The sequence below is a fragment of the Jaculus jaculus genome, chromosome 6 (genome assembly GCF_020740685.1).
Source record: "Jaculus jaculus isolate mJacJac1 chromosome 6, mJacJac1.mat.Y.cur, whole genome shotgun sequence".
NCBI classification, from domain to species: Eukaryota; Metazoa; Chordata; class Mammalia; order Rodentia; family Dipodidae; genus Jaculus; species Jaculus jaculus.
Genome location: NC_059107.1, coordinates 40,023,114 through 40,047,713, shown reverse-complemented (window position 1 = coordinate 40,047,713; position 24,600 = coordinate 40,023,114). Strand labels below are relative to the sequence as shown.

At 49.1% G+C, this 24,600-nt stretch overlaps 2 protein-coding genes across 2 annotated transcripts in view; one reads left to right on the top strand and one right to left on the bottom strand.

Moving 5' to 3' along the window:
* The window catches only part of Xpc (XPC complex subunit, DNA damage recognition and repair factor), a 32,989-nt gene extending 27,037 nt beyond the window's left edge, over positions 1-5,952 (top strand). Inside the window, exons 11-16 of the mRNA XM_045152573.1 lie at positions 2,007-2,088; positions 2,453-2,587; positions 2,665-2,834; positions 3,271-3,364; positions 3,771-3,866; positions 4,846-5,952. Of these exons, the coding sequence (XP_045008508.1) occupies positions 2,007-2,088; positions 2,453-2,587; positions 2,665-2,834; positions 3,271-3,364; positions 3,771-3,866; positions 4,846-5,052 (784 nt within the window). The 3' untranslated portion in view covers positions 5,053-5,952. The remainder of the gene's footprint in view (positions 1-2,006; positions 2,089-2,452; positions 2,588-2,664; positions 2,835-3,270; positions 3,365-3,770; positions 3,867-4,845) is intronic.
* Positions 5,953-9,667: 3,715 nt separating this feature from the next.
* On the bottom strand, positions 9,668-24,558 carry Tmem43 (transmembrane protein 43). The gene is made up of 12 exons (XM_004671692.2): positions 24,339-24,558; positions 21,110-21,259; positions 20,167-20,301; positions 19,199-19,293; positions 18,052-18,101; positions 17,769-17,838; positions 17,089-17,159; positions 16,015-16,136; positions 15,749-15,823; positions 14,955-15,056; positions 11,866-11,983; positions 9,668-10,684 (listed from the first exon to the last, which is right to left on the bottom strand). Exons 1-12 carry the CDS (start codon positions 24,348-24,350, stop codon positions 10,482-10,484), a joined length of 1,203 nt encoding a protein of 400 aa, XP_004671749.1. The 5' UTR covers positions 24,351-24,558; the 3' UTR covers positions 9,668-10,481.
* Between the last annotated feature and the right edge of the window lie 42 nt (positions 24,559-24,600).

The following is a 24,600-nucleotide window of genomic DNA, read 5'->3' as shown; positions in this document are numbered from 1 at the left end:
TTATGGGGGCCAAGGGTGAAATGTGGTGGTTTCATTCAGGTGTCCCCCATAAACTTAGGTGTTCTGAATGCTAGGTTCCCAGCTGGTGGAGATTTGGGAATTAATGCTTCCTGGAGGCAGTGTATTATTGGGGGTGAGCTTATGGGTATTATTGCCAGTTTCCCCATGACAGTGTTTGGCACACTGTCCTGTTGCTATGGTCCACCTTATGTTGGCCAGGGGGTGATGTCCACCCTCTACCCATGCCATCGTTATCCCTGCCATCATGAGCTTCCCCTTGAACCTGTAAACCAAAATAAACCTTTTTTTCCCCACAAACTGCTCTTGGTTGGGTGATTTCTACCAGCAATGCAAACCTGACTGCAACAGCCCCCTTATGCATCTGGCTTATGTGGGTCCTGGGGAATCGAACTGGGGTCCTTAGGCTTCGCAGGCAAGCAATTAACCACTAGGCCATTTCCCCAGCCCCAACCGCTAGTGTTTTTGAGGAACCACTGTACTGTTTCCATAGTGGTCCACTCCATTTACATTTCCCCCAGCAATGCAGAAAGATCCTAGTTACACCATGTCCTCACTAACATTTGCTATATTTGAGACTTTTAATAATAACTGAATATCCTAATGGTATGAAATGGCTAGTCATTGGCATTTACTCAGAGAGGACTGTTTGTCTTTCCCTGCTACTTTCCTTAGGATGTTCAGATGATACCTACCGTTCAGCATCCCTGACTCTCCCTTCTCTGTTCCAACCTGCCTGACCATGACTCAGTCACTTCTGTGGGCAGTCAAGGATGTTCAGCCTCCATTGTGCATGGTAGAGCTTTGAGCCCTGACACAGAGTTAGTGGTAGAGAAACACTGCACCAGCACTTAAGGTGTAAGGTGGAAGGGATGATGACCTTATTCCCCATTACTGGGTGACTATAATGTAGCTCAGGGAGTAGATCAACTAGAGCAGGTCACCAGCCAGGCTGTTGTATAGGCAGGATCCAGTCTTGTCTACTATGCTGTACTACAATTTTGTTTTTTTTTTTTTTTTGCAGGGGGGATGGAGGTAGGGTCTCACTCTAGTCCAGGCTGACCAGGAATTCACTGTATCGTCTCAGGGTGGCCTTGAACTTACGGTGATCATTCTCCCTCTCTGCCTCCCAAGCACTGGGATTAAAGGTGTGCGCCACCATGCCCGGCTTTGTACTACTGTTTTGAGAATCAGCAGTGGAAAGCAAAAGAGAAACATTCAGCTTTAAGCAGTAGTACATGCTGTCAGCACTAGGAGACCTGATAGATGTGCTTGTAGGAGCCCCTGTCCCCATATAGAGGTTAGGGGTACAAGCTGAAGAAGAAGTGGTGTGCTTCTTACAAAAGGCTTGACAAGGGAAGCAGTTGAGCCTCCTGACAAAGGGAGAAGAATGATGGCCTCTGCAATGTCACAGCGCCCTGAGTGGCTTGCTTCATGTGTATGGTTTAATTTCCTTTAAAGCTCCCCACTCCTGTTTGCGCATGCATTTCCTCCCTGTGTTGTTTTGCAGCAGATCACATTTTAAGCAGGCACTGCTTGGTAGTGAGTAATGGCACCTGCTCATGCTGACTTTTTGTTGTTGTTGTTGTTCATTTATTTATTTATTTATTTGAGAACGACAGACACATGTGTCCCCTTGTGCATCTGGCTAACGTGGGTCCCGGGGAACTGAGCCTTGAACTGGAGTCCTTAGGCTTCACAGGCAAGCGCTTAACCGCTAAGCTATCTCTCCAGCCATCATGCTGACTTTTAGCTTCCACGTGCCACAGAGAGAGCTTAGCTTGCATTGTGGCTGTGGCTGGCAGAGGAGAGGAAAGCTGGCAAAGGGGGTGGCCACGACCACCAAGCCTCATAAGGAACAGATCTTCTACACAGCAGTGTTTGTCAGTGGGAACAGGCAGCCATGCTTCTGTTGGGGTCAAGGGCATTTGTCCCCACAGCCTGCAGTGGACTGAGCTCATCCTTGTCTCCCCATGTTGCTTCTTTAGGGATTGTGTGCATACTCTGCACTCAAAGGACACGTGGCTGAAACAAGCAAGAGTGGTGCGGCTTGGAGAAGTACCCTACAAGGTAACCAGCGAGCACACTGCAGGGGGTGAGTGCTCAGGGCTCAGGAGCTGGGGGTGGAAGAGTGGTGAGGAGCTACCCTACCCTGTGCATGCCTGGGATTGGCAGCCAGAAATGGCTCACTTTTTGGCTTGAGGGGTTTGAAGAAAAGACAAGTGTTTATCTTCCAACCAAAGAACAGAAAACAATGCTTTAACATGCTTTGAACAGTGCCTGGATGGCGAGAGCCTGGCCCTGCTCTGCAAGTGATGCCTGGTTGCAGATTTGTCCACATGGCATGAATGAGCTAACAAAAGGGTGCAGTCCTTGTGTAGGGTAATGCTCTGGGATGGAAGTCTGTGTAAACTGGCTCTTTCCTCTGGAGTAGATGGTGAAAGGCTACTCTAACCGGGCCCGGAAAGCTCGGCTTGCAGAACCTCAGCTACAGGACCAAAACGACCTGGGCCTCTTTGGCCACTGGCAGACAGAGGAGTATCAGCCCCCCGTAGCAGTGGGCGGGAAGGTAAGGAGAGCCCTAGGGGGTTCAGAGCCAGGCTGCCTGTTCTAGTGGCCACACCCTGGAACACCTATCCTTTGCAGGTGCCACGGAATGAGTTTGGGAATGTGTACCTTTTCCTGCCCAGCATGATGCCCATTGGCTGTGTCCAGCTGAATCTTCCCAATCTGCACCGTGTGGCCCGCAAGCTGGACATTGATTGCGTGCAGGCCATCACTGGCTTCGATTTCCATGGAGGCTACTCCCACCCCGTGTGTGTGAGAGGCCATTGATGGCGAGTGGGGAGGCCATAGAAATAGATGGCGGGCTAGGGCTGGTGGTTCTTTCAAGGTTTGACACTCCACGTTTAAAGTCAGCCTTAACAGTGGAAGCATCCTGAGTTCTTAGAAGGTAGCAAATCCAGTGTAGCCAGTGTCGCAGTGCTGCTGAATTAAAGCACTGTCCCTTCATGGTGGCCACATCCTGGCGGCCAAAATAGGGTCAGCATCCTTCCTAGTTCTGAGCTGTCTTGTGTGGGGTGGAGCTAGAGATGGGTCTCCAGATCCTAGATAGGCTCCCTCAGGCCTGCCTTCTGCATGGGTGGCCTGAAATGTTAGGGTCTCAGTCAGGACCACTGACCTGAACAGAGGAGGAGGAGGGGCAGGGCTGGAAGCAGGCTCAGGGAAGGTCATCCCTATTGTGTCCCACAGAACTGATGGGTACATTGTCTGCGAGGAATTCAAAGACGTGCTCTTGGCTGCCTGGGAAAACGAGCAGGCCCTCATTGAAAAGAAGGAGAAGGAGGTAGGCAGAGCCTGGGAGAAGGGAGGGGTGGTGAGCACACAGTTAGGGTGCATCTCCCCTGTCCAAGCTTTCTCCCTGTGCTCTGAAATTCTGACTTCACAGAAGGGCCCTAGGGGACAAGGACTGGGTAAAACTGGTTCCTGATGATCTTCCATGTTCACTGCCTTGTGTACTACTGCCTGGGTGCAGGTTCCAAGACTGGCTGTACTTAAAAGGCTCAGTTCTAGACCACATCGAGTGAGAATTTCAGTCTGTGACAGTTAAGAAGGCTTGATTTTTGATGACCTTGAGACTTAGGGCATGCAATTGTCTTTAACCTAAGCTGCATGGATATTAAAGTCTCAGGTTCTGTCTTCATTTTCCCACAATTTTAGTGCCTCACATTTTCTCCAATTGGTTTCTTCAGAAAAAGGAAAAGCGGGCTCTGGGAAACTGGAAGCTGCTGGTCAAAGGACTGCTGATCAGGGAGAGACTGAAACTCCGCTATGGGACTGGGGCTGAGGTCTGTATGGGGTCTTTGCAAACAAAGCAAGCCTGACGTAAATTCCTCGGATTGGGGGGACTAATTGCCTGACCGATTCTGCCAACATCATGTTGTAGACAGCTTTATGCTCAGATGCCTGCCTGTTGGCAGAGGTGTCCCTGGAAGGAGGCCTCAGCTGTCTGTTTCCTAGCCTCTTAAGTCTGTACTGGGCCTGATTTGTTAAGCCCCACCTAGGCAGTGTCTAGTGTGCTGAGCAGCAGTGACTATGACCACTTTCCAGCCTACACGTTTGCTTGATAGACCTTCTATAGCACCTGTCTTGTGCCATGCCTAGCTGATGTCAGTTTGACCCACAGTTCCAAGGGGTGCCCATCTGGGTACAGGCAGGCCCTGGAGCAGTTGCATTATATGACAGGTACTGTTTCAGACTCAGCAGGGTCATGTTCTGGAATGTTCTATTCCTTTTCAAGCCTCCTACACTGCCTATTTCCCTACAAAGTATACTGACCTCTTGAATTCCACTAAGGGCCTCTTCATCCGGCTTTTTCTTCTTACTGGCTCCTGGCCACGCATGTGCTATTTCCCCCTGCATCTAAGATCCCTTCCCTAGCTAATCCAGCCAGCATTCAGGGGAGCTGCCTTACATCCCTAGGGGCTGCGTTCACCTTGTGTGTGTAGAACCTGAGACATAATGTGCCTTTGTCTAGAGGTGACACACACAGTGGCAGCTATTTATGCCTGGACTAGACTAAGCTGCTGGAGGGTGGCTGCCTACCTGGCCATTGTGTTTACAGCACTGCTTGCTGGCAGTTCTCAAATCTGAATGAGTGAGTCCCCAGGATGAGGAAGGCCAGTGTCACCCAGGACCCTCATCCTCCAGATTACCTGGCTTAGAGAAGGTTCGAGGCTGTGTTGGTTGCTGGCAGCTTCATTGCCTCCTGAAGGCAATTTTTAGGTGCCCATTTCTGACTGTGGCCCCTTCACTTTCCCCCTCCAGATCAAGGCAGAAGCTCCCCACACAGCTGTAGGAGATGGACTCTCTTCTGATGAAGAAGGGACCAGCTCGAAAGCAGAAGCAGCCAGAATCCTGGCTGCCTCTTGGCCTCAAAACCGAGAAGCTGAAGAGCAGAAGCCCAAGTGCCCCAGGAAGACCAGAAGAGGGACAGTGGCAGCTTCCCACCTGTTCCCATTTGAGAAGCTGTGATCCTGCCACCCCACTGCAGGTCTCCACCAGCCAGCGCTGGTTCTTCTCTGCCTACACAGGTAGCCAGACGGGGCTTGGGCACTACAGGCCAAATGGAAGTCCTGCTCAGGATGGGTCTGGTACCACCTCTTTTCAGGTCCATGCAGGGTAGGGCTTTTGAAGCTTAGCAAAGCCCATTCTGAAATATGGAGCGCTTCCTGACTCTGTCCCAGCCTGTCAGCCTTGCTACTCTCATCTCTTTAGATTTTTCACTGTAGCTCAGGCTGACCTGGAATTCACTGTGGAGTCTCAGGATGGCCTTGAACTCACAGTGATCCTCCTGCCCCTGCCTCCCGAGTGCTGGGATTAAAGGCGTGCACCACCACACTCAGATAATTTTTTTTTTAAAGATAGAGTCTCAACCAGGCTGGCTTTGAACTCCAAATCCTTCTGCCTCCACCTCCTAAGGTCTGGGATTACTGGCTTGTGCCACCTCCCCCTGCCTTATTATTATTTTTTTAAACATAGAAATCACTGGGAAATTTCTGGGTGTTTGGCCATTTAGTAAGGCTGAGGTCTTTACCTGTCAAGGGTTTGTTCTCTCACCTCTTCTGCAGACCATGTAGTTTTTCTATGTCAAGTTTCTCTGCTTCACTAGTCAGGAACAGCAAATGAGCAGAACAAATTTGTTCATGTCAGAGCACTTTAGGGCTCTATTTTGTGGCAGAAGACTACAACAAAAAGAATTAAAATCAAGAAAGAAGGGGAAAGCCTTATTCAGAATTATGGAAATGTTAGTAAAAGTGGATCTGTCTTAGATTTTATTCATCGCTGAATGAATTTACCAAGCTCTGTGCTACAGATTCTCAGGAGAACTTTTGTAAAATTTTGAGGAAAACAAAATAAAAAGCATTTACCTAAGTATGTTTAACTACACGTTTTCTTTCAGAGTTTCTATTAGCTAAGAACACCCAGAAGACAGTGAAAGTTGTTTTCATGTAGGTTGCTAACTCATCACAGTCTTATGTGTGTGACTGATGTTACTTCATCTTTGAGCATAGCCTCTGACATGTTGAGTCACTCTTACCAAGGCAAACAAACAAAACACTAGAGTATGACTCATGTAGCAAGAGCCTGGCTGGACTCATGTGGTAGAGAAACAGATGGTTGCCATGGAAGTTGTTCTCATACTTCCTGCGCCAGAGTCTGCCAGGTTTTCAAGAGGTGAACACCTTTTCTGGGGTTCTGAAGTGTGGACAGCAGCTACAAGGAGGCATGGGAATGAAATTGCAGGTTTGAGAAGTCAGCCTGTTAGCCTGAGTACAGTTAGCAGTGTTACACTGCAATGGTTTTTTCAAGGTAGGGGTCACTCTAGCTCAGGCTGACCTGGAACTCCCCAAGGCTGGCCTCAAACGCACAGTGATCCTCCTACCTTAGCCTCTAGAGTGCTGGGATTAAAGGCCATCACACCAGGCATTACACTGCTTCGGGCTGGAGGGAAGATGAATGAAAAAGTACCCTATGTGTCAGGCACATGGGTTTCAGCTTATTCATGCCTCTTGATAACCTTGTGCAAGAGAAAGGCATCCTCATTTTACAGATAAGACTGACAGCCTGCCCAACATGAACCAATTATAGGCAGGCTTCATCTGTCCCAGATTAAAGTCAGCACCTGCTGCGCAGGATCCTCTTTCTACCTCTTCTGGCACACACTGAAGGTTTATGAAGTGTGAGTCAGTTTTAACACAGCCAAAACAAAGTGGGCTTTAGTAAGCACTAGGAAGGTTCAGTTGCTCTTTCTTTTTTTAAAGAATTGAGGGCTGGAGAAAAAGGCTCAGCAATTTAGGCATTTGTTTGAAAAGCCTGATGGCCAGAGTTCACGTCCCCAGTATCCACATACAAAGCCAGATACATAAAGCAGTGCATGTATCTGGAGTTCATTTACAATGGCAAGAGGCCATGGTGTGGCATTCCCATTCTCTTCTCTGCTTGCCAAGGTATATATTTTTTAAACTACATTGAGGGGAATGGGGAAATGGCTCAGTGGTAAAAGGTGCTTGCTTACAAAGCCTGCCATCCCAGCTCAATTCCCCAGCCACCATGTCAAGCCAAATGTCTGTGCATTTGCAGTGACAAGAGACCCTGACTTACATGCACACACACACACATGTGCAAGTAATTTTTTTCAAAGTTTACAAAAAAAAAAAAAAAAGTAAAAGGAGGTGGAGAGATAGTGGTTAAGGTGCTTGTCTGTGCAGACTAAAGACCCAGGTTTGATTCTCCAGTACCCACAAAAGCCAGATGCAGTGTCTCATGTATCTGGAGTTCATTTGCAGTGGCTAGAGGCCCTGCTGTGCCCATTCTCTCTTTCCTTTTCCCTCAAATAAATGAATGAATGAATGAAATAAAACTAAGGTGCTGCAGAGATGGCTTAGCAGTTAAGGTGCTGCAGAGATGGCTTAGCAGTTAAGGTGCTTGCCTGCAAAGCCCTAAGAACCCATGTTCAACTCTCCAGATCCCAGTAAGTTAGACAGAAAGGTGAGGCAAGCGCAAGGTCGCACATGCCCACTAGGTGGCGCAAACACTTGGAATTTGATTTTCAGCGGCTAAGGCCCTGGCTTGCCAATTCTCTCTCTCTCTAAAATATAAAAAAGTAGGATAGAACTGAATGATTAAAATTCATATAGTTAATCTAATGGTTCAATTTTCATTTTATTTTTTTTCAAGGTAGGGTTTCACTCTTGCTCAGGCTGAGCTGGAATTCACTATGTGGTCTCAGGGTGACCTCGAACTCATGGTCATCCACCTACCTCTGTCTTCCAAGTGCTAGAATTAAAGGCGTGTGCTGCCACGCCCGGTTTAATGGCTCAATTCTTTAAATGAACACAACAAACCCCTCCCAGCTTTATAAACCAGGCTAATGGCAAGGTCCTATACCAAAAGTTACATAGAAATTTATTTCAAATTTTAACAAAGAATACAAATCTCAGTGTGCTTTCTATACATCAGATTATTCTTGGTATCATTTTGTTCTTCAAGAGCGTGTTGAATTGACAGGCAAAGTCTATGTAAGAAAAAAAATCACAGTCCCAAGGATTTTCTACTTTACTGATTGTAAAGCATCTTTTATGAGCGTAGAGATTTAATGAAATCTCTGCAGCATTCACCAAGCAGTAACTGTAATCATAAAACCAGATTAGTCCCTTTTGGCTGTTTTTAACAAGAATCCCAACTGACAGCACTGATGTCCCAGGACAGCAAGAAGGGCTATTACAGATACTAGTGTTAGAGGTTCTGACACCTTACTTAGCTACCAAATACTGTGTGCCAAAGCAACCATTCCCAGCAAAGGCAAAATAATTTACAAATACATACAAAGTAAAGGACTACAAACGTAATTCCAGCTTTTTAACAGTGTGTTTTAGAAGGGGTAAGAGTAGCTAGTGAACTTAGAAATTATGTAAATTAAGTGTGGGTGAACTTTATTCAGGACAAGCAAAGAGGTGACTATCAAACACAAAAGTGACCACTTTGTGGCAGCAACTTGAGGCTAAGGTGCCAACAACCAAAAATGAAGAAAAAGGCTAGGACACACATTGGAGTCTTTAATAAGCCTTAGTCCACTGATTCTTGGTTTTGGTTGACCAGAAATCACCACGAAGGAGCCCTGTTTATGTATGTGAAGTCTTTTCCTTGAAAAGCTAAAACCTCAAAACCATCTTTAGGCAAACAGGTGGTTTCTGATGACAGAGGTAACTAAAATCAGTAAGCCACAGATTTAACATCTTTCTGTGCTCTGAATCTCAATATGTTATGACATGTTTTCAGTGGGCACAGTGGTACATGCCTTTAATCCCACCATTCAGGAGGCCAAGGTAGGAGGATTGCTGTTAGTGTGAGGCTAGCTTGAAACTACATGGTGAATTCCAGGTCAGCCTGGGCTAGAACGAGACCTTACCTTGAAAGCCAAAAAAAGTGGGGGAGGGCATTGGAGAGATGGTCAGCGGTTAGGGCACTTGCATCCAGAGTATAGTAACCTGGGTTTGTTTTCCCAGTACCCACATAAGTCAAATGCACAAAGTGGCACATGAATCCATTTGTAGTGGCTTGAGTCCTGGGTTCACCCAAACTCTCCTGTCTGTACTTCTCTGTTTACTAATAAATAAAATCATATATATACTTTTAAAAAAAAGTCAAATGTTAACTACTTAGGAGGATCTTGTTTTCATTTTTCAGACAAGCTAACCAGTTCTAGGAATCCTCCTGTCCCAACTCAGTGCTGGATTTACAGGCCCATGCTACTACACCTAGCATTTTATGTGGATTCTGGGGATCTGAACTCGTGTCTCAGGCTTTCATGGCAGGACAGCAAGCACTTTACCCACTGAAACACCTCCCGAGCCTGATTTTTCTTTTTTCTTGCTTTTTTTTGTTTGTTTGTTTTGTTTTGTTTTTCAAGGTAGGGTCTTGCTGTAGCCCAAGCTGACCTGGGATTCACTATGTAGGCTCAGGGTGGCCTTGAACTCACAGTGATCCTCCTACCTCTGCCTTCCAAGTACTGGGATTAAAGGCATATGCCACCACACCCAGCCCAAGCCTGATTTTTTTATTTTTTTAAGGTTTGTAGAGGTAGGGTCTTATGCTCAGACTGACCTGGAATTCACTATGTAGTCTCAGGGTGGCCTCAAACTCACAGCGATCCTACTACCTATGCCTCCCAAGTGCTGAGATTAAAGGCATGTGCCACCACGCCCGGCTCCAAGCCTGAATTTTAAATCCTCAGTCCTTAGGAAAGAGTTCATGAGAACATGGAACAAAAGAATTAAGGCCTTGGAGGGCTCACACATGCTAAGTAATGTTCAGCCAAACTATACAGTGAACATAAAGCCCAGCAAATGCCATTTCTCCATCACCACATTTTTGGTGTTCTGTTAGGTACCGAATCAAGTTCTAAGCGCAAATTTGGCTTCAGGTCTGCCTGCTTCACCTGGCCATGTAGTCTCTAATCCAGTGAAGCTAGCAGTACTGGATGAAGGCTGCCTTTTAGGGTCACAGATGTGGCTGGTGGGTGTGGCTGTCCTGCTGCCTGGTTACAGTGATGAGAAGTGGGAAGCATGGCTGAGCTCATTATCAAGTCTGCAGAGGGTCCCTGCATTGTCTCAGAAGTGCCTGCCTACCACACCCACTCAGCCAAGAGAGGGGAGGAAATAAGCAGGGCAGCACTTGCTGGGTCGCTGTCCTCGAGCTGTTGCTGCTGCCCACCAAAGCTGCATTCTGGTAAGAAAAAGGCTGAGGAAGATGTGAGACACACCACCAAACTTGACGTGCATGCTATCACCGCTGGCCCCTCTAAGAGTTGGGTATGCAGTCTTGTGCCATGAAGCTGGACAGCAGCCAGAGTGACCTGGACGCTGAGGTCCACACGGGTTGGGCAGGTGTTCAGGTCTCCTTCACTCTAGCTTTTTAGCAGGCACTCGGGTCCGTGCAATGATGATGGGTACCAGGGCCAGACAGCCTATGAGGGCGGCCCACAATGGTCGGTAGAAGAGCCAGCCAGCAGCCACGGTCAGCAGGGTCAGTGAGGTAGCCATGCAGAAGGCAAAAGCCTTCAAGCCAATGTTGACCAGATCCCGGAAGACAGGAAACCAGTCCACTGTGGGGAAAAGAAAGACCATGAGGTACCAAGGCCACCATGCTCCTCTCTGCCCACAGAGAAAGGCAAGCCCTTGTCATGCGCAGGAGGAAGAGGTCAATGTGGAAGGTAAACAGCCTCATGCTGAAGCTAGACCTCCTTAAGCCTACTAGCCAGGCACACCCTTAGTCCCTGCTCTTCCCAGTCCCAGGAAAGCAGATGTATGAGAGTGTTTTGAGATTTCACAGTCCATGCTGAGGCCACTGAAAAGACACACTCCATCATATGGTAAATGCCCTGTATCCTGCATTCCCAGAGTCAGGACTTAAGCTCTAGACTGCCAGGCCAGAGCCTGAGTGCTGCCCTAGGCCTGTAGAGCACAGGGCCTTGTCTATCCTGTTCACTGGCTGGCCCAGTACTTGCTCCGTCAGGGCATGGTTACTGATGGATAGGGAGGTGCATGTGCATCCTGCAGCAGGTCCTGTGGGCTCTACACTCCACATCTGTCCCAAGTGGCCCTGTTCCACCAGCAGAAGAATCAGGACCACAGACTGAGGCAAATGGTGAGGTACTGAGGCTCAGAGAAAACATGGTCTGTCTACAATCACACAGCAAATATTCTGATCACTCCATAATGTACCCGTGATATGGTTGATTTTTGTCAGCACAACTTGGATGTCCAGGGAAAATCTCAGGCCATAGCTTTAGATTTCCCATCTGTAAATGAAGATGCTCTCACATCCCTGGCTCTGACTGCAGCCACATTTCCCCCCAATTTGTAAATGTGTAAGGGAATGGGTTTCTGCTGCTACTCTAAGAAGGCTACAGAGGGCCATACAATAGTGCAAAGACTTGAGTAGAAAGTTCCCTGACAAACCCCAGAGGAAGGGAAGCTTGAATGGGAAACATAACGGCCCAGTGTCTAGTCATTCCATAGACTGGCCAGCCTCCTCCCCATGGCGATTCAACTGGAGCAAATGATGAGCAAGCGAGTAAGCCAACAGCCAGAGCTGGCCAGACCTCCAGATCACAGAACTAGATGAGCACCTCCATTCCTTAACAGGTGTGAACACTATCTTCCATGCTTGGCCTTGCTCTGACTTTTATCCTAAAGCTCCCTAGTGGGACACAGAGAGGCCTAGTCTTTGCCCAGGGAGCCTGCAAAGGTTTACAGATGACAGTGGGACCTCCCCCACACCTACCCAGGGTATAGAGGATCCGAGTCATAAGGTTGAGGCCCATGAACATGGCCATCCAGCCAGCCGCCCGTAGGCCCCATGTCTTCAAGGAGTTGCTCTTCTGTTCTCTACGGAACACCTCCTGTAGGACAAAGTTGGGTGGGTGTCAGGACTCGGAGTTACCAGCCTGTTCAGCCAGCAGGGCAGACACTGCAGAAGGCTGTTGGCTATTTCTGAACAAACCACAGGGAAATGCCAGACTTCTCATCTGCATCTTCCTACCTGCCTGGCACAACAGAGTATGATGTTAGAGATCCTTGTGTTAAGAAGTAGCTTAGCTCACGGTCTCACCTGGAATGGCCATCCTACTTCCCACTGGACAATGGCGAGGGTGCGGATTAGTGCTAAGAATCAGAACTTGGATGCCATCACTCACCTGGGCCCTTGTACTAGCCTCCCCTCATTTGACTCCCTGCTTCACCCAACCCCCCCCCCCCAGCAACCTGCTGAGGCCTTGCCACCCTCTAAGCCTGCTACTGGGACCCACTGGCTGTCTGTGCTGAGACCAGGTCAAGTAATCTGTCACATCAGGCCTCTGCACATGCTAATTGCCCACAGCCATACCCAGCAAGCTTTGCACTTTTCCAGCCTTGTTTCAAGTCCCATTTCTTCTGAGAGCCTTTCCGGACATGATTTAAACAGTACCCACTCCTGTCAAAATCTGTATCACAAAGGGTTGGTCAGTAAAGTGCTTATCTTGTAAGCAAGAAGACCTGAATCTAATCCCAAGCACCCATGTAAAAATATTGGGTGTGTCTATAATCCTAGCCCTGGAGAGGCAGAGACAGAAGGATCTCTGGGTTCCCTAGCCAACAGTCTAGCCTAATTGGTGACTCCAAGCCAATGAGACCCTACCTCAAAAAAAACAGTAGAAAAAAGGATGGTGGCTCATGCCTTTAATCTAGCACTTGGGAGGCAGAGGAAGGAGGATCACTGTGAGTTTGAGACCAGCCTGAGACTACATAGTGAATTCCAGGTCAGCCTGGGCTAGAGTGAGACCCTACCTTGAAAAACAAAACAATGGCAGAAAAAAAACAATATTAAAGGGCTAGGAAGATGGCTTAGCAGTTAAGGTTCTTGCCTATGAAGCCTAAGGACCCAGGTTTGATTCCCCAGTGCCCATGTAAGCCAGATGCACATGACAGTGCATGCATCTGGAGATGTTTGCAATGGCTAGAGGCCCTGGAATGCCCATCCTCTCTTTTAAAATATTTTATTCATTTATTTGAGAGACACACGCAAAATTTTTGAGGTAGGGTCTCACTCCAGCCCAGGCTGACCTGGAATTTACCATGTAGTCTTGAACTCATGGCGATCCTCCTACTTCTGCCTCCTTAGTGCTGTGATTAAAGGTATATACAACCATGCCTAGCTAAATAAAATACTTTTAAGATGTCAATAGAAAAGTTTAAAAAAATACTTTTAAGAGAAAGGGTGGCCAGGCATGGTGGTACACGCCTTTAATCCCAGCACTCGGGAGGCAGAGGTAGGAGGAGCTACATAGTGAATTCCTGGTCAGCCTGGGCTAGAGTGAGACCCTACCTTGAAAAAAAAAAAAAAAAAGAAAGAAAGAAAGGAAAGAAAAAGGGTAGAGAGATGGCTCAGTGGTAAAAGGCACTTGCTTGCTTGCCAGACCTGAAAGCCCGACCCAGGCTCAGACAGGGTAAGAAACTGGCACAGCCAGGACTGGGCAGGGGCCCATGTGCTATGTCCTAATCTGGGTGTTGGAACTTTCCTGCCCTGGCACTGGAGTCTTGGCACCCTGACTTTGTATGGTGTCCTGGTCTGGGTTCCCTGGTGCTGGAGTCCAGGCATCCTAACTTCAGGCCCAGCTTTCTCCTCAGTGACACATGCCAATCTGCACTGGCAGAGCTTCTCTACTGGGCCTCAGTAACCATGTGTTCCACCTATAGCTCTGTGTGAGACAGCTCTGAGACCTGGCACTCTACCTTGGAAGGTTAGAAGCTGGGAGCTGAACAAGAGTCCCAGCAGAGAGAAGAGGGCCTCCTGATTTTAGAATGTCCCCTAGGATGACTCATGGCCCACCAGGCTGGGAGGTAGCAGCTCCACCCTGAGGCTGGTAAGCAGACTTTTGTGCAACAGCTCGACCACACCCTGTCTTGGCCAGGACAAGGACCAGGTGGGGCCCAGACAGTACCACAACTGTGGCTATGAGGCAGGGGTGTAGAGAGAGGCAACAACTGGATGGACAGAGGGCAGCTGAGAGCCCAAAAATAGAAACGAAAGGGCCATAGTGATTTCTTCATGATGGCCACATTCCTGACCCTTTGTGACCCTTCTGGATGGAAACCCAAGCAGTCTGGCTTATGGCATATATAGAAGTAGATTTACCATCAACACTTTTTCTGTTGGTAAGGACTTCTTGCCTAGGCAGAGGCTAGCTCATGAGACACAGGGCTGAGTTATCAGTGTCATCCTCCTTAGCACTAGGTGAGACATGACCTTCCCTATATGTAGCTTGGAAAAGCATTCCCATAAGACTATGGGAACATCTGTATATGGGATGCTTGCTCTCGCTCACCTGGCCCCAACACTCCATCGTCCCAATGCCCTAGAGGAGAAAAGGCACCTCAGAGTAACCTCTGCTTTGTGGCAATCTTACTGTCCATACTGCCCCTGCATTTCTGGGGCCCACTGACAAGGCAAACCCTTTCCTGCCCTAATCTTTATTGCTCCAGGATGTACCTCTGCAAAACTATCTGGTCACAGAGGCCCTGAGCACAGAAACTAATTTCTATTAGAAATCCATCAGGCTAAAGCAGTGGCTTCTGCTTTGTGGCACTGCACAGCCATCCTTACTTCCTGGTCCACCTCACTGTTCTCCCTGTAAGGCCAAGAGCCTGAAAGCTCTGCTCTGCACAGTCCTCAGGGGCCAGCACTGCCCTCCCAGAGGAGGCTGCTGTCCTATCTTTTTTTCTTGCCACATTGCACTGGCTATAACTTCTAGTGGTGACACCTTCTTCAACAGCACTGGGAGGAAGGAGGGATGAATGTACCCGTCCTATTTTACAGCCAAGACAGCAGCAACTCACCTCTGCTGAGAAGTCCCCATGATGCAAGAGCAACAAGGTCTCCCCAGACTTGGTAGAGTATGGGACTAGCTGGTCACCCCGCTGCCGGGCAATCACAGTGACCTGATTAGAGAGGACAGTGTTAAGGTGAGTGAGGCAATCAGAGGGGCAGAAGGTGAGCCCCACAGCCTACCCTGCAGAGTCCATTCCAGCCAGGAAGGAAATGAGCAGACCCTGAGCAGTCTCTCCATGCTTCGACTGGGTGCAGCTGAGCTGCTTCACTCAATGATCCCAGAAGGACTTAGGCAGAAGCTCATGTTGGGGCAGAACAGGGGCTAAGCTGGGCTGGTTTCCCAGACTGAGAGCTTCTTGTGGGCAGGACTGTGGTGACAACAGGGACTGGCTGTGGAGCAGAACACATAAGGCAGCCAGACTGCTGCCCTGTCTACCTCTCCTCTCTCACCTTGGCTACCTGGACCCCAAATGTCTTCTCTTTCACCCTTCTAGGTCAGGCCCCGGCATCGAGTTCCTGACTGCATATGGAGCATGAGAAGAATACAGACCAAAAGTTGTGACTGGGAGAAAGGAGCTGCAGGAGACTAGAATAACTCTCTGGGGATGTAGTTCCAGCCTGGGACCAAGGGACAGCTGCAGGGCACACAGGTACCTGAAAGCACTCAAAAGCATGCCTGCTGCTTGTATGAGTGCATATGCATGTGTATGCATGTCCAGAGGGAGGTGCAAAGCACCCCAGACATTCCCCCAGGAAGTTGTGAAACCCTGACCTGAGCTTAGCCCAGGGAAAGCCAAGTTACCACATGAGCTGGGCCCAAGTCAGGGTCATCACTGCTCAGTCCCGCGTAGGAAAAGCAGACACGCAGGTCGCCAACCTGAGAATGGAAGAGAAGTGGGGCATTACAGGATGCCATCAACCCACCAGTAACTGACTCTTCCCACCTCCCCACCTTGTGCAAGCTGCCCTGTCCACTAAGTTTCACTCAGTACATTCCCTGTGTATTGTCCTCATGGCCACTCCAAGGCCGTGGCCTCTGTTTTGTAAGAAGCCCCCAACTCTATGTACCTCTGGGTACTTGGGGTTTTCACTGTGGTAGAAAAAGTCTCCACGGCGAATGATGTCCACATGAGGGTCCTCTAGCTTGGCCAGGCTCAGTGGCTTGAAATTGTCAATTTTGTCAATGAGGCCTGAAAGAAGCAGAGTACTCAGAAACCATGGAATCCATGGAGATCCCTGATCTACAAACCCTGCAACTTGGTACCTCCCCCATGGCACCCTCAGACAGCCTATCCACACGCCACCACTAAGCCCACACCCTCAGCCCTTCACCCCACTTGGCTCTCCCACTTGTAATATGATTTTCTTTTTTGTGTTGAAACAAGGTCTTCCTATGTAGCCAGATTGGCCCTGAACTTTTTTTTTGAGGCAGGGTGTTGCCTTGGCTGGCCTGGAACTCACTCTATAGCTCAGGCTGGTCTCAAACACCCAGAAATCCTACCTCAGCCTCCCAAGTGCTGGGCTTAAAGCATGCCCTACCACACCGCGCCCGATTCCATCTCTTGCAGAAAGGGCTTCTCTGTGCTGGTCAACCCATCTCAGTCTCTGACTTCTTCAGGAAAACTTCCCTGTGCCACCTCCTGCCAAGCCGGACTGGCCTCAGCTCTGAGGTGACTTGGTCTTTGACCATGTGATCCACACCTAAGCTGGGCTGACATCTTGGACTAAGACCCTGCTGTGGGTAGCACTTGGCTGCCACAAGTGGTAGAGCTGACAGGTGGCCAGTGAGGGCACGGCCTCTCCCCCCTTACCTTGGCTATCTGGACCCCCCAAATATCTTCTCCATCACCCTCCTCAGCCCAGGGATGGAGCCCCAGGGTTGCTGTGGCCAATGGTGCCACCTCATCCCTTGACGATTTCTCAAGATACTGCAGGGATAGTGATAGGCTCCTTCTTCCTGCCAAAGAGCTGCATGCCAGGTCAGGCTCACAAGGGGAATCACTCACGAGTTAGAGGGAGGAACCAAGAGACAGCCTTGTCTAAAATCCTGGCCAAGGGATGCCTAAGACAAGGCTGGGTTCTGGGGCTCTGTTTCTGGGAGGGGCCCAGAGGATAGGGTCTCTGGATAGCACTGAGACTTACCTGCAGAGAGAAAAAACCTGCCAATCTGGACAAAGGGGGCTGTAGCTGTGAAAGACTCTACTGCCATGGCACTGTGGAAAAGAGGGGAAGCTGTTAGTGATGGGGCACTAGTAGGTCCCCACTCAAGGGATACCTGGAAGTACAAACTAGCCCAGGTGCAGCAGACATCTTGTCTTTACCACCCACAGAGAACTCCTGTTTCCCTCCTGTGAGCTGAGTACTCCTCCTCTGTCCTGTCACCTAGAGCTTCATACCTTCTTTCTCAGACACCTGACAGCCTGTCCTACCCCACCAGCTATCAGATAAGACCTCTCTGGACCACATAGCCCTCCTTGCCCATTTCAAGCCTGGGGTGCCTCCAAGCACCTGACCATCTTTCTGGCCCATCCTGGATAATTGCTATATCCAGCCCATGCTCCAGCCACACCCAAGTGATACCACCATGGCCCCATCTCATGCATCTGAGGATCCTAAGAAAGGCCAAGTCAAACGCCACTCTTCCTAGAGCCCTTCTGTCAGGCCTCATTCTGTGTTCTTGATGGCCAGCACATGGCTTAGCCTTAAAACTATCTCCCACATTTTCACCACTCATGGAACAAAAGAACTCAATTCCAGATGAAGAAATAGGCTGGAGACCTACAGAAGTAGAAAGGCTGGACTTAGGCCTGAGCCCAGCTCACCTGGGGTTTTTATGGCCAATCTCTCGGTCAAAGTTTTTGCTATTGATGATTTCCGACCTCCACTCAGGATCTGTGTGGAGAGAGAACAACTCAGGTAAGAGTGCCTCACAGTCCTCTTAACAGAACCCATGACTCCTGGGCCAGGAGGGTGGGGGCCAGCTCGTGAGGCCTCTCTGCGTGGTTGGGCATGCAGGGGATCTGAGGACTGGCATCTAGGAACTACACTGGGTGTTGTATTCTTCCCACAGCCCCACTGTTGCCAGGCGTGGGGCCGAGTACTCACTGTAGGAGTATTTCGTCTCCTTCTTCACCTGCCCATCTTCTGTGTACTCCCTGCAGAGAAAACACAGGCAGGAAGGAGTCAATCCAGTCTCCTAAGGGCTTCTGGTCTCCAAACATCTTGGGATGAAAGTAGATTCAGCGTCCACTCCCTCCAAAGGACAGAAGTCTTGGAGTAGCAGCTCAGGGACAGGAGCTCCCCACCTACCACATAGCAGGTGGCATTCCTTGAAGGCTGCCTAATGGGACGTGCTTTTTCAGCCAAGTGAATACCTACCTCCACCTGACTCACCCAAAGGCACCCAGCCCAGCCTATGGGTTCAGGTATCTACTTGCACCATCTAGTAGAGCCCAGGGAGATGGGGAATCATCCAGAGGAGGACCCCTAAAGCTCTCCCCCATGTCTCCCAGGCACTCTCTCTCACTCACATGTGACTAAGGTGGGGCTGACCCAGCCCTGGCTACAGTACCACACCTCAACCACCAAAAGCCTACTCTGGGGCTTCCAATAGGATATAAGAAGGCAAGCCGGGCGTGGTGGCGCACGCCTTTAATCCCAGCACTCAGGAGGCAGAGGTAGGAGGATTGCCATGAGTTCAAGGACCCCCTGAGACTCCACAGTGAATTCCAGGTCAGCCTGGGATAGTGAGAACCTACCTCAAAAAAATCAAAAAACCAAAAAAAAAAAAAAAAAAAAAAAAGAATGCCACCTGCTCACTGTGGCAGAGAAAGGGCCAATTCAGGGGAAAGCTGAGCAGGGACTGTCAGTGTGAGAGCCACTCAGAGCCAAGTGACACCATTTGAGAGCTCCATCTAGTCACGCCTCAGGCTGAGCAGTGCCAGAGCATCCCAGGTAAAGGAGCTGAGCAACCTTACTTCTGCCTTGGGCCACTCTGCCCTGGATTTTTGCCACCTCCAAATAAAAAGGTTACTGTCTACTCATGAGATAATATAACATTCTTCTAATAGGCAGACCCTATACTTTTGATTTTGTCAAATGGCATTAACATGAAAACCACCACACTCTCTCCTCATAGACGTATGTCCTTTACCCCAAGGTGACATCTCATTGCCTGGCACCTCAGCAGAACTCTTCTGTTTCTAACCACTGGTACATCTCCATATGCCACCCTCACTGCCTGGCACCTCACCTGGACTCCTCTGTTTCTACCCACTGGTACATCTCCACATGTCGACGCAGTTTCACAGCCGGAAGATTCACCCCATAGTTTGGGTCAGACAAGAGCTTCAAAAGAAACAAACAAACAAACAAACAAAAAATGAAGTGAGGGCTGGAGAGAAGGCTCAATGGTTAAAAGTGCTTGCCTGCAAAGCCTGACTGCCCAGGTTTGATTCCCCAGTACCCACGTACAGCCAGATGCACAAAGTGGCCCATGCATAGGGAGTTTATTTGCAGTGACAAGAGACCCTAATGTACCCACTTTCTCTTTCTCTCTTTTTTTTCTGTCCCTCTCACTGCTTGCAAACAAATCAATATTTAAAAAAAAAAACAATGAAGTGAGGGCTGGGCGTGGTGGTGCACATCTTTAACCCAACACTCGGGAGACACAGGTAGGAGGATCACCGTGAGTTTGAAGCAACCCTGAGACTACATAGTAAATTCCAGGCCAGTCTGAGCTAAAGTGAGACCCTACCTCAAAAAACAAAAGAAAGAAAGAAAAAAAACTCAAATGAGACTCCTATCAGTCCAGAATCCCTGGCTCAGCAGACTTGGAAGAGAAATAAAAATAGGGAATAGGGATAAGAATGAAAATTGCACAGCTATTACACAAGGGAGCAGAGCTACCTGTCCAGAGTTCTCAACACCATACTCAGGAGAACAACCCTCAGGGTACAAGCAGTTCTTTGCACGTTCAAGATACAACAGAACTCCCAAAACCAGAGTGGCTACACACTAGTCATAGTTAAAATGGCACTTAACCTGTAAAGTTCACACTGAAACTGGCCATTAGACTATCAGTATTATCACCCCTATCTTATAGGTGAAGACTGGGGGACTGAAAAGTCATGAGTCCACACAGCTACAGAGCAGTGAAGTCACATCCACATCCAAGACTCAGGCCCTAAGCCTCATTGTCAGCAATCACACCAAGCCTACCTTAGACGTCCGCAGGGCCCCGATGATATGCACCAGCCTCCCTTCATTCTCCGGAGCCACAGTGTGAATGCTGTCGGGTGATACCACCAGTGAGAGCCCCTCTGCCAGTGAGGTGGCTGTCTTTAATGCACGGCCCTGGGAGAGGGAGGAGGGCGGTACAACTCAGGTTCTGTTGGATACCTGTGCTTGCTGGGAGGCACTGGGCAAGCAAGGAGCACAGACCACCTCACTTTACCATTAGGTCTAGCAAGTGTAGACTCAGGATTGAAAAGGACTCCTCCTGCTTTCCCAGGAAGACCTCTTCCCATCAGTCCCCATCAATCTCAGCATTGCCCCCATGTTGGGAATAGCTGGTGTCGCTGTGTACCCTGTACCCATCCCTCCATTTTCTGTTCTCCCTGGCTCTCAGCCCATGTGACTTATACAAGCCGAATCATGTGATCCAGGCTGAGCCAATCAGAATGTATTCCCTGGTCACAGGGGTTGGTTCAGAGGACTGAGACCCAAACCAAAATACTGAGAGATCTCTGGAACTTCTGCTAAACTGATTTTAAAAAGACAGTTCCACCACTCAGGAAGCAGAGGTAGGAGGATCATTGTGAGTTCGAGGCAGCCTGGGACTAGAGTGAGTTCCAGGTCAGCCTGAGTGAGACTCTACTTCAGAAAACAGACAGACAAAAAGTTCCTTTTTTCTCTATATATTCTTGATAACCCAGCATGGTCACAACTAGATCCCACCATGCCTGAAGCAGAATTCTCAGGTTTGTAAAGTAGTTTGCTTCCCCTTCTTGCTTGCATTGTGAGCTTGATCACAGCAGAAAGAATTCTGATTAACTCAGCATCCCTCTTTCTCTTCTGTCAAATCACAGCCCTGGATTATCAAACACAGACTTAGACACTATGGAGACCCTCACTCTGCCCAGGGGGACTGCAAACTCTTTACCTCATTGGTGAAAATTAAGTAGAAGGAGAGCAGGAAGGTCACGAGGCCCACAAACACGCCACCAGAGGTCTCGCTCAGCCTCTCCAGAAAGCCTGGCTGGGCATCGGATGTTATTTTGACATGCTCTTTCCTGGTACTTGTACTGGAATACTGAGGGGGAAAAACATTAAAAATCAGAATAATTAGCTTTAAAAATATATTATAAGCAAGGAAGGGTTGGCATATGCCTTGAATCCCAGAACTCCAGAGGCTGAGGTAGGAAGAGGACTGCCACAAGTTTGAGGCCGGTCAGGACTACACACAGAGTGAGTTCAAAGTCAGCCCAGGATAGAATAAGACCCTGCTTGAAAAAAACATATACACATATATAGAATTTTGCAAACTGGAGTTGTTGCTCAGTATTAGAGCACTTACATGGGATGCACAAAGTCCCTGGTTCAATCTCCAGCACTGCAAAACTAAACAACCACTAAAAATACTGAACTTTGCTATTTATTTATACATAGTTTTTATTAAGTTTTTACATATAATAGGAATGTTCAGATATTACATGCTGACCTTGATAGGTTCTGGCAAACAACTTTCATATCCAAGGAGGTTCTTGGAAGTCCTCTGCAGACACTGAGGAGCAACCAGACCTTGGAGCAGAATGGCTGGATCACAGGGAAGATAACTGTCTAACTTTTAACAAAACTGACATGCTATGTTACAAAAAAGTTCTTAGGACTGTACTTTTAATGAAATTTGAGTAGTAAGTGGCTAGACTTCCTGAGGTTCCTGCTACATCCCATGGTGCTGGAAGAGCTACAGATGGCCTTCAGGGAAGTCAGATCACAGCCATAAGCAGCACTAGGAGGTTGTACTGGGTGTCTAACTGAAGGCAACCTCCCTGGAGGAGGAGGCACTGAGTGGAGTGCAGAGGCAGAGCCAGGAGAAGAGTGTCCTTAGTAAGGGAACTGTGTGAGCGATGGTGTAGAGGGAGAGGCTCTAGGGAGCATGAACCTGCCTGCTCTAGCTGTGGAGGACCAGCAGGATGATGGAGTTACGAGGCATGCCCAGGCAGCTTCCTATAGGTCTCAAATGGTAGGTCACCAGGAGCAGGCTGTGCTCATCCTATGAACAGTATAATCTGGGATATGTTCACTGCTCATCACCCAGGACAGAGGGACTGGGCTTCAACCCTGGCTCTGCCACCCACCAGCTGTGGGCCCTTTGCATGCAACTGAAACTCTCTGTAGTGCCTCCCACATTTCCTCATGGGTCAAATGGAGGTATAGTCCAATGATGGGCTGGAGGCTCTCAGTGCCCTGGCCTGGTAGGCACTTTGTGGGAGTTAGCTAATAGGAATGTTGTCGGATTTCTCCATATCTGATAACCAGGGCTAGCCACCAAGCTGTGGGTGTGCTGACAAAAATCAGAGATAGCAATTCTAACTTGAGGACTGTTGATTTAGTCTTAAAAATAATAATAAAACTAGGTATGTGTGGCATACACCTTTAATCCCAGCACTTGGGAGGCAGAGGTAGAAGAGCACTGTGAGTTCGAGGCCACCCTGAGACAAGATAGTAAATTTCAGGTCAGCCTGGGCTAGAGTGACACCCTACGTTGAAAAACCAAAAAAAAAAAAAAAAGAAAAGAAAAGAAAAAGAAGTTTCTATGTAAAATTTTGACATTCAAATCATTCTTCTTCAAATAACCATCAAGGTATTCATGAGCTAACAGTGGCCTGCATAATAGGAGGAAAACAAAACGATGGCATCAGAATAGAAGACAGACTGGTTGGAAAGAAGGGAGGGGAGGGGGGAAGAAAAAACTCACTGCCTTACCAAACTGGACTTGGATGGAATATTACTTTTGTCTGTTGTTAGGTTCTATCAAGGGTAAATAGATGTTTGTTCAAATTCTCCCAGAAAAATAATGTAACAATGGACAAACAAAAGGCCTGTGGTAACTTATCCAAATGTGTACATGTTCCTTGGTGTGAGGGATTAGACAACATACTCAAGATGGTCTCTGCCTACCAGGACCATCTGTGCTAGCCTATGAAAATGGATTTTTTCATACATTAAGTACCTCCTGAGCACTAGGCTCTGTGCCAAGTGGCCTTCCTTCAACTTCATAGTCACCGATTTCATGAGAAAATGAACACAGAGCTTAAGAAATAGAAGAGTCTAAATTTGCCCTCCTCAGCACCATCCCATGCTGTGCATAGAATGCCAGGCTGGTAGACAGCCCTGGACAGGGGTTTTCTCCTGCTGGGAACTGTAAAATACAACAGTGATGAATGGGTGTAGGCAGGGGTGCTGGTGTACTGACTGCCCTCTCCTCTGACAGACCCAGTCTAGTCGCAGTATTCCTTGTCCCCCTCCTCTGGCCAGGGCCTAACAGTGTACCAGACGGAGCTCGCTAGGGCAATGAGTGACACAAACTATGGCCTCTAAGTAACTGGAGGAGGCGTGGGGACAAGGGATGGGCCTCAAAAGAGGGTGTAACAGGCCAGAGCAGAGGAGGGCTACGAGGACACTCCACCAAAGCTTGAGGGAGGGTGTGCCTGGGGCTGGCAGTGCTACCAGGCTGGCTCGTGAGGCGCTTTCCCAGAGGAGGCGGTGGGTGGTGAGTCATCAGCTTTTCCCACACCCAATACCCTTAGTAGGCAATGCTGCTCAGTTTGTTAAATCAATGTTGGGCTTAACTGGAAAAAAATCTCAAGGAAGACGACTGGTTACGATGGGAAGAGACCAGCAAACTGGAAGTAACCATCATCAGTCACAGAGCCTTGTAACCAAATCCACACTTGACATGTCCAGAGATAACAAAATGCCCCCTCTACTGATATCCCGAAGTCCTCTGCTCCAGCCCAAGCTAGGCCGGCTGCAGCATCCCAACCTCGGTTTACCCCTTTACTGGACAGCTCCATCCCGGCAGCTCCCGCAGGTTTCAGGAGCAGCCCTGGGGCCCGCGCGGGCACCGGGGATGGAAGTGGCGCGCGCGAGGAGAGCCCACGGCGGGGAGCGGGGAGCGACGACCCCGGCCTCGCCCCCACAAACACGCGCGGCCTGCGGACAGGGTGGAGCAAAGAACCCGAAAAAGAAAGAGGACGGGACACTGGGAGACCGGGGCCGGCCACACACACGGGGTCGGACCGCTAAAGGACTTACGCGTCCCCAGAAAGAGGCAGCCCCGAGTGACGGGAGTCTGGGTGTGACCCGGCAGACCAAAAAACACTCACGTTCGCGGCCATGGTGGACCCCGCTCGCAGCCGCCGCCGCCGCGCTCCGCTTGGCTAGGAAGAGTGTAGACCAGAGTAAGGACGAGCAGTAACCTCCCGCGGCTTCCACTCAGCTACCCAGACTCGGCGTGGAATCCAGGACCGGGCGGGACTCTCCGGTTACCGCCCCGCGGCTGGGGACGGGACGGGAGGGAGAGTCCAAGTTGTCTGAGCGTGCGCACCGCAAGACCTTCTGGATAATGTAGTCTGAAGCCAAACGCCT